We start from the raw sequence: 11,527 nt of genomic DNA, 5'->3' as shown, positions 1-11,527 counted from the left end.
CAAAAAAAAAAAAAAAAACCAAAAAAAAAAAAAAAAAAAAAAGGAACTACAGCCAGAGACCTGCAAGAGCAAACACCCAGCCGGCTGACCGCGGTGCTTGTCAGTGTCCTTGTTCATACAATGTGACAAATAGTACCTACTTTACCGGGTTGCTGTAAGGAGGATTTATTGAGATAATCCAGGCAGGGCGCCTGATGTCCGACCTCCTCCCTCGGTGTTTTCCCAGGCCTCTGACGCTGGCCTCGGAGGGACGTTCTGTCCCTGAGTGTGATTTAGTGGCTACTAAGAAGAGGCCCGTCCCCCACTCCTAATTATCTCCTCCTCCCCATTTATTTCGAGATTCCACCATCTACCAATAGAAACGCATCACCCTCTCCCTGACCCGTTTAGAAATCCCAGTGCGCCCGAGAGAAGGAACACCTGGAGCCACTCGAGACCCCTAGGAAACAGCTCTCAGGCCTGGGTGACTAAGGTCTCATCCAGGGTCGCCGGGGGCTTGGACGGGTGAGCGAGAGTGAAGGGTACAGGAGAAAGTCCCTGCACACTTCACTTAGGGAGGGCCGGGGTAAGTGACTTTTGAACTGCGGGGTTTCACCCACAGAGGCTGGGACACCCAGGGGACAACAGCGAGGGACCGGGCAGTCCAGCCTTGACCCCTGCCCGGGGGCCCAGTCACGGGGCCGGCGGTGGGGGGCAGGGCTAGGGCCTCGGGGCGTGCCTGCTCTGGTAGCTGATTGGCTGGCGGGACGAGAACCGGGCGGGTGCAGGGGTGCGGCGCGGAGACGACTACCCCCGCCCCGCGCCCCCCTCACCGGGCACTCCCCGGGCTCCAGGCGGGTGCAGGGGTGCGGCGCCGAGAGCATCCCCCCTCGCATCCACCACTCCCCCGGCCCCAGCCAGCGGCGCCCCCCGGCTGTCCGGGCCCGGTGCGTAGGCCTGGTCGAGGGCCCCCTGCCTCCGGGACGGGAGGGGAGGGTCCCGGACTTCAGTCCCAGACGGCGGGGATCGAGATGGCCTCCGTGCGGATCCGCGAGGCCGAGGAGGGAGACTGTGGACATATCTTGAGGCTGATTCGGGTGACGCCTGCGGGCCGGAACCGGGGGCCCCAGATGGGGTGCGGGCGGCGCGGCCTGGGACTGGGGGGGAGCGGGGAGTCGGGGCGGCCGGGGGGAGGGGCCCCCTGCCCTTAGCTGGCTTCTGTCCCCGCTGCCCTAGGAACTGGCCGAGTACGAGAAACTCTCGGACCAGGTGAAGATCAGCGAAGAAGGTGGGGGCCTGGCATCCGCGTCCTGGCACCGGCGGGGGAGGAAGGGAGGGATGGGTCCCCAGGGGCCCTAGCTCCAGGCCGGGCACCCAGGCCGCTCCTCTGTCTCTTTGCCACAACTGCCATCTCCGCAGCCCTGAGAGCCGATGGCTTCGGAGAGAACCCTTCCTATCGCTGTTTAGTGGCGGAGGTTTTCTCGGCCCCCGGGGAGCCGCAGGGTAAGACCAGCAGGGCCTCGGAGGATCCCCGTCCCGGCGGTCTCCGAGGTCCCTCCCAGGCGCCCAGCGCCCTCTTCTGTCTCCGTCTCAGGGCCCCGTATGGTGGGTTATGGGCTGTATTACTTCACCTACAGCACTTGGAAGGGGCGTAACGTTTACCTGGAGGACATCTACGTGACGCCGGAATATCGGGGTACTGGGGTACTGGGCTGAAGCCCGGGGCGGGCGGAGAGCCCCCCAGCCCAACCTCCATCCCCAAGCCCCCTAACCCCAGCCCTATGGCCTCTTCTGAGTCCCTTCAATGGAAACCCCCCCCCCCCCCCNCGGACCCCCCCCCCCCCCGCCCTCTTTTTGTTGTTTCTCTTTCCCCACAACAGGTCAGGGGATTGGCTCAAAAATAATCCAGAAGGTGGCTCAGGTGAGGAAAGGGATGGGGCCACGAGGGACGCGCTGGAAAAGCAAGGGCGCCTGGGAGGCCCTGGGGTCAAACACAGGGTGAAAAAGTATTTTTCTCTTTGGAAGGGAAAGTCAGCGATGTCTTCTCCCACAGGTGGCCCTGGATCAGGGCTGTTCCCAGTTCCGCCTCGCAGTCCTGGACTGGAACCACAGGGCCATGGCCTTGTACAAGGCCCTAGGAGCCCAGGATATGACCGAAACTGAGGGCTGGCACGCCTTTCGGTTCGAGGGAGAGGCCATGAGGAAGTTGGCGGGAAAGTGAGGCCATCCCTTGGGGATCTCCGTGGTCCACCCTCTCCTTCCCCACCAGCTCAAGCACTCCGCAGAGACTCGTGTCCACTGGCACAGGCCTCCCTGAAGGAAGAGAGGCTGGAAGAGGCTATTCCCAAACTATGGACAGAGCAGAATTGAGGGAGAGGCCTTTCCACCTCCTTGTTGAGGGTGAGAAATAAAGGAGAATTACCGTAAGTGTGGTGCTGGCAGAGCAGTGCGTGACTCGATAAGCTTCAGCCACCCCGAGACCCTTTGGAATGTTCTGGTCTCCTGGTGGGGGGGGAGGGGATGCTGCTTCTGGGGGTAAAGGAGGGCCCAAGATGACCTTCACCCTCGGAGGGCCGGAGTGTTGGCTTTGGCCTGTGGAATATAGAGAAAAGAAGAGCAAGGGGCCAGCTTGGCACATCAGGCTTGTCAGTCCCATTTTGGGACCCAGACAAAGGCCTCCAGCGTCTGGACTGCAAGGTGCAGGACCCCAGGCTGAGGCTGGCCCACTGGCTCAGCACATGGAGCAGGCTGCNTTTAAAAAATGATAAATAGAATACAAGTTAATGGACATAAAATTGCTTTTGAAAAGATAAATCATTGTACGTACGGAAGTAATTATAAAATATGTCTTAGCATAGAAATATTTTACTTTTTTTTTTCAATTGTTCATGGCTCTGGGCTGCTAAGTCTGTGTATAAACAGACTTGTGTTAAATGGTAACCTCTTGCCTTTCACATAGATCCATGCAACATATAAATGAAAGTGCCCTTTGAAGAAACAATTTCCTTATCAAGCCTGAACACACTGGGCCACCAAAATGGGGGCACAAATCACCTGTGCTGGGAAAGCTTTGCTAATTATTTTTAGTAATACTTAGCATTTCCTTATGATTGCAAAAAATAATACATGTTCCGTGTAGAAAATTAGAGGGGAACATATATATATATATATATATATATATATATATATATATATATATATAATTATTATTATTTTTTTTTTAGTGAGCTCTACACCCGACATGGGGCTCAAACTCACAACCCCGAGATCAAGAGTTACATGCTCCACTGACCGAGCCAGCCAGGCGCCCCAGGATTATATACTTTTTACCAATATGCCGAAGGGCGCCTGGGTGTCTCAGTCAGTTAAGCATCTGCCTTTGGCTCAGGTCATGATCTTGGGGTCCTGCAATCCAGCCTCACATCAGGCTCCCTGCTCAGCGGGGAGCCTGCTTCTCCCTCTCCCCCAGCATGCGCTCTCTCTCACTCTCTCTCAAATAAGTAAATAAAATCTTTTTAAAAACCCCAATATATCAGAAACATCTATCTTCACGTGCTATTAAACATACATCTGTCATCACTTTTAATGGAGGCATATTATTTCTTTTGTTGATGAACTATTGGTTAAATGATCCTAATTTAGACACTGAAAGGGGGCAGGCAGGTAACATAAATGTGTAAATTATAAGAAACAGCATCTCCAGACTTCTATGGAAATGTAGAGAATTGAAGATTCATCTTAAAATTCAAATTAAAAAAAAAATAGTAAGATTCGGCCGAACAGCTCACTTCTTCCTGAGTGGTGCCAGTTTGGGGCCCTTAAAACCAATTTAGAGCAAATGGGCCTTTAGGACAATCTTGATCAAGAAATAATGAAGCTGGACAACCCCTTCCACATATTGGAGCTAGAAAAATCCAGTCTCATGTCCTTGGCTCATCTCAATCTGACAGCGATTTATGTCTTTTTAAAAAAAATTTTATTTATTTATTTGAGAGAGTCAGAGAAAGAAAGCGCAGGCACAGGAGCTGGGGGAGGGGCAGAGGGATGGGGGGGATCCTCAAGCCTGCTCCACGCTGAGCATGGAACCTGACAGGGGGCTCGATCCCACGACCCTGAGATCATGACCTGAGCCGAAATCAAGAGTTGGAGGCTTTATCGACTGAGCCACCCAGGCACCCAGGGATTTATATTTTTTACGTATGATCAATTTATCCAGTGGTGGGGTTTTTTTTAACCTTAAATTGCATCAGAATGCAGTATTTCTGGAAAGATGCACAAACAACCAGAGAGAATGTCATCACCTCCGAGGAGAGGACCTGAGGGGTCAGGGGACAACGTTTCCCATTCGCCACTTTAAATTTTCTTAATTTTGTGCTGTGCTCATGTATCGTGTCTTCAGAAAAAAAAAAAAAAAGAATACTTAAAACTTTAAAATGTAATGCAGAAGAAAAGGGCATAAACTAGGAAGCAATATTGCCAAAATTTATGTTGCCCCATCTTGTGTTGCCTTCGCTTTTTGGAGTTTATGATTTTTACGTTATTCTCTTGCCTTGGCCCCAGTCTTGGCCAGTTTTCACAGGATGTCTGCACTCCAGCATCACTCTGTTCTCAGCCACAGCCTCGCCTTGGGCCCCTGCCCACTCATCACCTCATGAGCCTCCCACGAGGTGATTCTATTAGATGTTGGGCCTGATCGGGATGAGGTGATAAGGGCCTGGGTTCTGGCCTTGGCAGTGAGAACAAAGGGGAGGGCACTGAGGGGGAGGGCTTTTTTTTTTTTTTTTTAAAGATTTATTTATTCGACAGAGATAGAGACAGCCAGCGAGAGAGGGAACACAAGCAGGGGGAGCGGGAGAGGAAGAAGCAGGCTCATAGCAGAAGAGCCTGATGTGGGGCTCGATCCCATAACGCCGGGATCACGCCCTGAGCCGAAGGCAGACGCTTAACTGCTGTGCCACCCAGGCGCCCCAAGCATCTGGCTCTTGATTTTGGCTCAGGTTATGATCTCAGGGTCCTGGATCGAGCCCTGAGTCGGGTTCTGCGCTCAGCAAGGAGTCTGCTTGAGATTCTCTCTCTCCCTCTGCCCTCCCCCAACTCGAGCTCTCTCTCTCTTAAATAAAATATTTATTATTAATTTTTAATGTACCTTTAAAAAATATTTTATTTATTTACTTGAGAGTGTGCACATGCACTCGAGAGAGAGAAAGAGAGAGCACGAGCAGGGGAGGGGCAGGCAGAGGGAGAAGCAGACTCCCCGTTGAGCAGGGAGCCAACGCAGGACTCGATTCCAGGACCCCCAGATCATGACCTGAGCTGAAGGCAGACTCTTAACCCACTGAGCCCCCCAGCCTCCCCAATAAATAAAATATTTAAAAATAAAATAAAGGGAGGATAGAGGGGCGGTTGTTTGGCTCAGTCGGTGGGGGATACAACTCTCGAGCTCAGGGTTGTGAGTTCCAGCCCCACGTTGGGTGTAGGGATTACTTTAAAAAAATAAAATCTTAAAAAAAATAAAGGGAGCGTAGAGAAAGGATAATTAAAACATCTTTCAAATCCATCCACATCCCTATGTCCCCTTCCAGTATCATCTCTGAAAATTGCCATGGTCTCTTAACTGACCTCCTCCTGTAACTGCCCCCTTTCATGAGGTTATCAGTACTTTTTTTATGATAGATATACATTATATTATATAAACAAATACTTCTATAAGGCTGATAGAAAAAACAGTAGTCTTCCAACTCCCTTAGTTTTTCAGAGACGATCCCTTCAATGGAATGCTTAAATTGTGTTACTATGTTTTGTCTTGGATTCATCTGTATATTTCAAACTAAAAATAGCATGCAAATGTTGCAACTTCTTGATGCTTCTGTGTCAGGCATGAGATATTGACTTCCCGCTGCTAACTCTCTTTTCCAACCCCACCCCCATTTCCCATCATCCCACACTTCTCATATTATTTCATAATTCTGGTTGGATCTGTTTAGTGTTTACACTATTATGATTATGCGAATGCTCTTTACAATTGTGCCGTTTGGATAAGTTATTTTTTTAAATTTTATTTATTTATTTTAGAGAGAGAGTGAGAGAGAGAGGGTGAGCAGGGGGAGGGACAGAGGGAGAGAGAAACTCTCAAGCCGACTCCATGCTGAGCACAGAGCCTGACCTGAGATCATGACCTGAGCTGAAATAAAGAGTTGGATGCTTAACCGACTGAGCCACCCAGGTGCCCCGCCATGTGGATAGTTATAGTTTTTCTTTCCCCAACCACTTATGTTTTTTCTGGAATTAATATTTGCTTTGTCCTTTATGTTTGTTTGCTTCATTTTCTGTGTACTCCAATTTATCCCCAAATTCTCCGTTAGCTGTGTTAGTGAGTTCTAAGGATATATACAAACACGTAAGGAATTTTATCTCTCTTTTTTTTTAAGATTTTATTTATTTATTTGACAGAGAGAGAAACAGCCAGCGAGAGAGGGAACACAAGCAAGGGGAGTGGGAGAGGAAGAAGCAGGCTCCCATCAGAGGAGCCCGATGTGGGACTCGGTCCCAGAACGCCAGGATCATGCTCTGAGCCAAAGGCAGATGCTTAATGATTGGGCCAGCCAGGCACCCCAGGAATTTTATCTCTTCTATTTGAGAATTTTCTCGTGGAGCCTTTAGACCTGCTCCACCACAGAGCCTTTAGACCTCCCTGCTGGATCTCCCTCCGTACCTGTCTTGGGATTCCCTTTGCCTCTCTTGGATTGATCTCCTGTTTCCTGCAACCGATCTCCAACCTATCTCTTTATCTTTTTCAGTTTATTTTGAAGGAGCTTCTTAAGAAAGGGTACTTCGGAGATAATTTTATAGCCACCTCAGGGCACCTGGCTGGCTCAGTGGAAAGTCATGCAACTGTGTCAGCATGTGGGGGCGTGAGTTCAAGCCCCACATTGGGTGTAGAGATTACTTAAATAAAAACTAAAAAAACCCAAAACTGTTGGGACCTTATAAGTCTGAAAATGTCTACCCTTGTGCTTAATTGCCATTGTGGTTGGGTATCAAATACTAGGTTGGAAATAATTTGCACTAAGAATTTTGAGGGCAGGACGCCTGGGTGGCTCAGTTGTTAAGCATCTGCCTTCGGCTCAGGGCGTAATTGGGATCCAGCCGCGCATCACACTCCTCCTCTGGGAGCCTGCTTCTTCCTCTCCCACTCCCCCTGCTTGTGTTTCCTCTCGCTGGCTGTCTCTTTCTCTGTCAAATAAATAAATTAAAAAAAAAAAGAATTTTGAGGGCATTTCTCCATTTTCTTCAAGCTTCTGCGGTTGCTGTTAAGAAGCCTGAAATTTTTCTTATTCTGGAAAATAAATGTGCATGAAGCCTATTTTCATTTTCCTTCTCTCTTTGCCCAAGCACAGCTTTTAGAATCTTCTTTTTTTCCTAGCCTTCTGAAATCTTACACGGGAATGTTTTAGTGGGGACCCAGTGGGTCTTTGCAACCTAGAAGCTCATCTTCTTCAGTTATAGAAAAATAGTTTTTTAAAAGGTTTTATTTATTTGAGAGGAGAGAGAGAGAAATGGGGGAGGGGCAAAGGGAGAGGGAGAAGCAGACTCCCAACTGAGCAAGGAGCCCCACCCAGGGCTTGATCCCAGAACTCTGAGATCATGACCTGAGCCCAACTCAGATGCTTAACTGACTGAGCCACTCAAGGGCCCCCCCTTTCTTGAGGGAGAGACAGAGAGCACTCTTGTGCACGTGTGTGAGCATGCAAGATGGGGTTGTGGGGAAGGGGCAGAAAGGGAATCTTCAGCAGGCTTCACACCCGGTGCAGAGCCCAACTCGGGGCTCCATCTCACAACCCTGAGATCATGACCTGAGCTGAAATCAAGAGTGGGATGTTTAACCCACTGAGCCACCCAGGTGCCCCTACAAAAATATTTCTTAAATTGTTATTTTTGGGGGCTCCTGGGTGGCTCAGTGGGTTAAGCATCTGCCTCCAGCTCGGGTCATGGTCCCAAGGTCCTGGGATTGAGCCCTGAGTTGGGCTCTCTGCTCAGCGGGGAGCCTGCTTCTCCCTCTCCCTCTGCTCCTCCCCCTGCTTGTGCTCTCTCTCCCTGTCAAATAGATAAATAAAATCTTTAAAAAATAATAAATAAAAATAAATTTTAAAAATAAATTGTAATTTTTTTTGGACTATTTCTTCCCCTCCATATTTCTGTTATTTCTTTCTGGAATTTTTGTTTCTCAAATGTTTAATCCCATGGGCCAGACTTTTAATTTTCTTGTATTTTCTTTCCTTAGTTCCCATCTTCTTAATTTTTTGCTCAACTTTCTGGGAGATTTCTTTAATTTCATTTTCCAACCCTTCTCTGGAATTTTTATTTCTGACTTCATGTTTTTAATTTCTAAGAGCTCTTTTTTTTTTAAGATTTTATTTCTTTATTTGAGAGAGAGAGAACAAGCAAGCAGAGGGGCAGAGAGAGCTGGGTGAAGAAGTCTAAGACAAGTGTCAACATTCATTATGTATGGGGCGCCTGGGTGGCTCAGTCGTTAAGCGTCTGCCTTCAGCTCAGGGTGTCATCCCGGTGTTCTGGGATTGAACCCCGTATCAGGCACCTCCACTGGGAGCCTGCTTCTTCCTCTCCCACTCCCCTTGCTTGTGTTCCCTCTCTTGCTGGCTGTCTCTCTCTCTAATAAATAAAATCTTCAAACAAACAAATTCAGTATGTAAATTTTCACATAGTCCCCATTTTCAGTAACTATCCAAAATTCTTCTATCAACCTATCCATCTTTCTGTCTTCCTCCCAATCCCTATGTATTTAGAAGTCCAAAGATAAGCCAGGCCTTGTCTGTTGACACATCCTTCGTAGTCCAGCCAGAGGAACCTTGCTAAAAGGCAAGTTGGCTGAAAATCCAGCAATGGCTCCCACGGCTCTCAGCAGAAAGTCCAAATCTCTAAATACGTTCCAGTCCCTCCAAGCTCTGGCCCAACCCTTCCAGCCACGTGCTTCCTGTCCAGTTGGTTCTTACCATGTTAGACTCTTTTCAGGACCTCAGATGCACTGTACTCTCCCCCTCTGGGCCTCCCGGATAAGCCGTTCCCCTGTATGAAACATTGTTCCCATTTTCCCACTCCCAACTTTTGCCTGAATGGACCGTGACTACAGCAGATGAACAAAAGTTAAACCTGAGAGGATTGTTGGTGTCAGAGGCTTGGTAGTTGGTGAGGGTGACATTTCTAAAACAAAATTCAGTCACTCCTATTGCTTGAGTCCAAACCCAAACTCCTCAGTCTCACAGGCAGCATTCTTGACAATCTGCATTTCTCAGCTGCTCGAACTCTCTCTCTCTCCTTGTCCGAATCACTGCTGGCTCTTTACCGTCTCTACTGTCTCTGCCACCCTGCTTACTAATGCTTGGACATTCTGGAAGTCACCTTTTCCTTTTTCAAAAAAAATTTTAAAGATTTTATTTATTTATGTATGTATGTATTTATTTATTTGACACAGAGAGATAGACCAAAAACAGGGGGAGCAGCAGAGGCAGAGGGAGAAGCAGGCTCCCCACTGAGCAGAGAGCCCAATGTTGGGACTCAATCCGAGGACCCTGGGATCATGACCTGAGCTGAAGGCAGAGGCTTAACCAACTGAGCCCCCCAGGCACCCCACCTGAGTTATTTCTTCCATGACTGGCAGCACCATTCACTCAGTGACCTAAGTACAAATCTGAGAGTTGTCTGGGGGTCCTCCCAGTTCTTCACTGGCTCCTGAGCCCACCCCACTCCACCCTCACCACCAATTCTTGTTGACTCTACTGCAAATTTCACCAGGCTCCAATCTACTTGTACGTCTGTTGTCCACAGCCCTCATCCAAGGTCATCGGCATCTTTCTTAGCTGCAGTAGTTCTTCCCCAGTCTCACACCTTGGGACCACCCTTACTCTTTAATCCATTCTCCACCATTGTAGAATGCAAATCGTATCACAGAAACTCCTGCTTAAAACCTCTCAGTGGCTCTTCAGCATTCATAAAGGAAAAGCCCTTTTCCTTCGGATTTACAAGTCCCTCGCAGGCTACCCTCCCGCAGCTCCCTACTTCAAGCCAAATGCCCTTCGAATTAGTCATGGTTCCCCAAAGGACAAGTTCTTTCTCCTGCTCTGCAACACTGTGTTGTGATGGCTCTTATGGCACGTTTCCTTTAGCAAACGTCTACTCGGGCTTCACGTCTCAGTTCGTGTCACCTCCTCAAGCCTTCTCAGGTGGCTCTGAAGAACCGCTGACCATTGTCTCCTTGGGATTCCCTCTATACCCAGTCCTTACCTCTAGCACATTTCCAGTAGAACCCCATTCACTTACTTGTGAGTTGGTTTAAACTTGTTTGTCCCTCCCTTGCCAATGCATAAAATCCTTGTTTTGGGAACTGCCTCTTGTCTTTGCATCCCTAGCACTTAGCACACCGTGATTGGAACACACGGAGGGCGAAATAAATACTTGCTAAATGATGAAATGCACAACCCGATTCTAATTTCTGTGCTACTTTATATTCACGTGTACAGCTCTATTTCTTATCTTGGTTCAGGAATCTGAAGTTTTCCCTCTACTACCCTCTTACTCCACAACATTTTTTCCTATTTTGAATTTCCTCAGCATTTGGATATCAAATCTTGTGCTAATCTAAGTTGCCTTTGTTTTTTGGTACTGCCTTGAAATTATCCTTTAACCTTTCATCGGGTGCACGATCGGCGTCTACCCAAGGCAAGAAAGCGGCTCTTAAACCTATAGCTAGATTTACAGATGCTTCTAAGAGTCGATACACGCGTGTGGACGATTAAGCCCGGCGCATGCGCATCAGGCCTTTTTTTTTTTTTTTTTTGGCCTTTAGACTCCCCCCCCTTTTTTTTTTCTTTGGAGCGTGCGCAGCAAGAAAGACAAAGGTGGGGAAAGTGACCAAGCAGTCATCCAGGCGCATGCCCATCCCTAACTTGCCCCAGCCCCGGGATGCTCACAGTGGGGAAGTGGGTGTGGCCTGACCGGGAGCCGCAGAAATCCAATCCGACTGAGTGGGCTCGGCCCCTCCCTCCGCACGATTGGCTAGCTCTCAGTGTTGTGGGGCGGGGAAAGGAAGAGATGTGGGCAGTGGAGTTGGGGGGGGGGGCTGGCGAAGAAAAAAAGCCATCCCGTTCTGCGCAAGCGCAAGCAAGCGACCAGGAGGGGGCGCGCGAGAGCGAAAGGGAGTGTGGAAGCCCTGATGCGCTGGCGAGCGCGAGCTGGGTCGCCAGCCTTGACGCCTGCGCCGTGGCCCTCGGGGCCCCGCGCGCGGCGGGCGGGTGCCCGGTGCGCCTGCGCAGTAGGCGGCGGCGGCAGGGGGAGGTGGAGGCCGTGGAGCGGCAGTGGCAGCAGCGGGTCCCGGGACTGAGGCAGCAGCGGGGGCGGCGGCAGGCGGAAGCTGAGGTGACGAAGGCAGCGGCGGCGGCGGCCGTTTCCCTCACGGTGGCGGAGACCAAGGCGGCGGCGGCGGACGGGGAGCGGCCCGGCCCCGGCCCCCTGCTCGTTGGCTGTGGCAGGGCCG

At 49.8% G+C, this 11,527-nt stretch overlaps 2 protein-coding genes across 6 annotated transcripts in view; one reads left to right on the top strand and one right to left on the bottom strand.

Annotated features, from left to right (window-relative positions):
* The window catches only part of SHBG (sex hormone binding globulin), a 4,110-nt gene extending 3,850 nt beyond the window's left edge, over positions 1-260 (bottom strand). The window contains exon 1 of one of the 4 annotated variants that reach the window (XM_019805117.2): positions 141-260. The gene's annotated coding sequence lies outside the window, so the exon portion shown is untranslated. Of the gene's footprint in view, positions 1-60; positions 79-140 lie in introns of those variants that run through there. The other 3 variants (XM_019805116.2, XM_019805115.2, XM_019805118.2) reach the window with 3 other exon arrangements.
* A 146-nt stretch (positions 261-406) lies between these two features.
* On the top strand, positions 407-2,420 carry SAT2 (spermidine/spermine N1-acetyltransferase family member 2). Of its 2 annotated transcripts, XM_011231341.3 has the most exons (6): positions 407-1,076; positions 1,216-1,267; positions 1,399-1,482; positions 1,574-1,675; positions 1,860-1,900; positions 2,033-2,420. In XM_011231341.3, the coding sequence occupies exons 1-6, from the start codon at positions 1,011-1,013 to the stop codon at positions 2,198-2,200; spliced, it is 513 nt and encodes a 170-aa protein (XP_011229643.1). In that variant the 5' UTR covers positions 407-1,010; the 3' UTR covers positions 2,201-2,420. The 2 variants fall into 2 exon arrangements, with proteins under 2 accessions (XP_011229643.1, XP_019660678.1); XM_019805119.2 differs by lacking the exon at positions 1,399-1,482 and having other exon boundaries at positions 465-1,076.
* Positions 2,421-11,527: the final 9,107 nt, after the last annotated feature.

Source organism: Ailuropoda melanoleuca, chromosome 17, assembly GCF_002007445.2.
Source record: "Ailuropoda melanoleuca isolate Jingjing chromosome 17, ASM200744v2, whole genome shotgun sequence".
In the NCBI taxonomy this organism is placed as follows: Eukaryota; Metazoa; Chordata; class Mammalia; order Carnivora; family Ursidae; genus Ailuropoda; species Ailuropoda melanoleuca.
Note: the sequence above shows the minus strand (reverse complement) of the source record. Positions and strands in the feature narration are given on the sequence as shown.

Coding starts and splice junctions, on each gene's coding strand:
- SAT2 (XM_011231341.3), top strand. CDS start 1,011: ATGGCCTCCGTGCGGATCCGCGAGGCCGAGGAGGGAGACTGTGGACAT. Junction 1,676..1,859: donor CGTGACGCCGGAATATCGGG/GTACTGGGGTAC, acceptor TCCCCACAACAG/GTCAGGGGATTGGCTCAAAA. Junction 1,901..2,032: donor TAATCCAGAAGGTGGCTCAG/GTGAGGAAAGGG, acceptor CTTCTCCCACAG/GTGGCCCTGGATCAGGGCTG.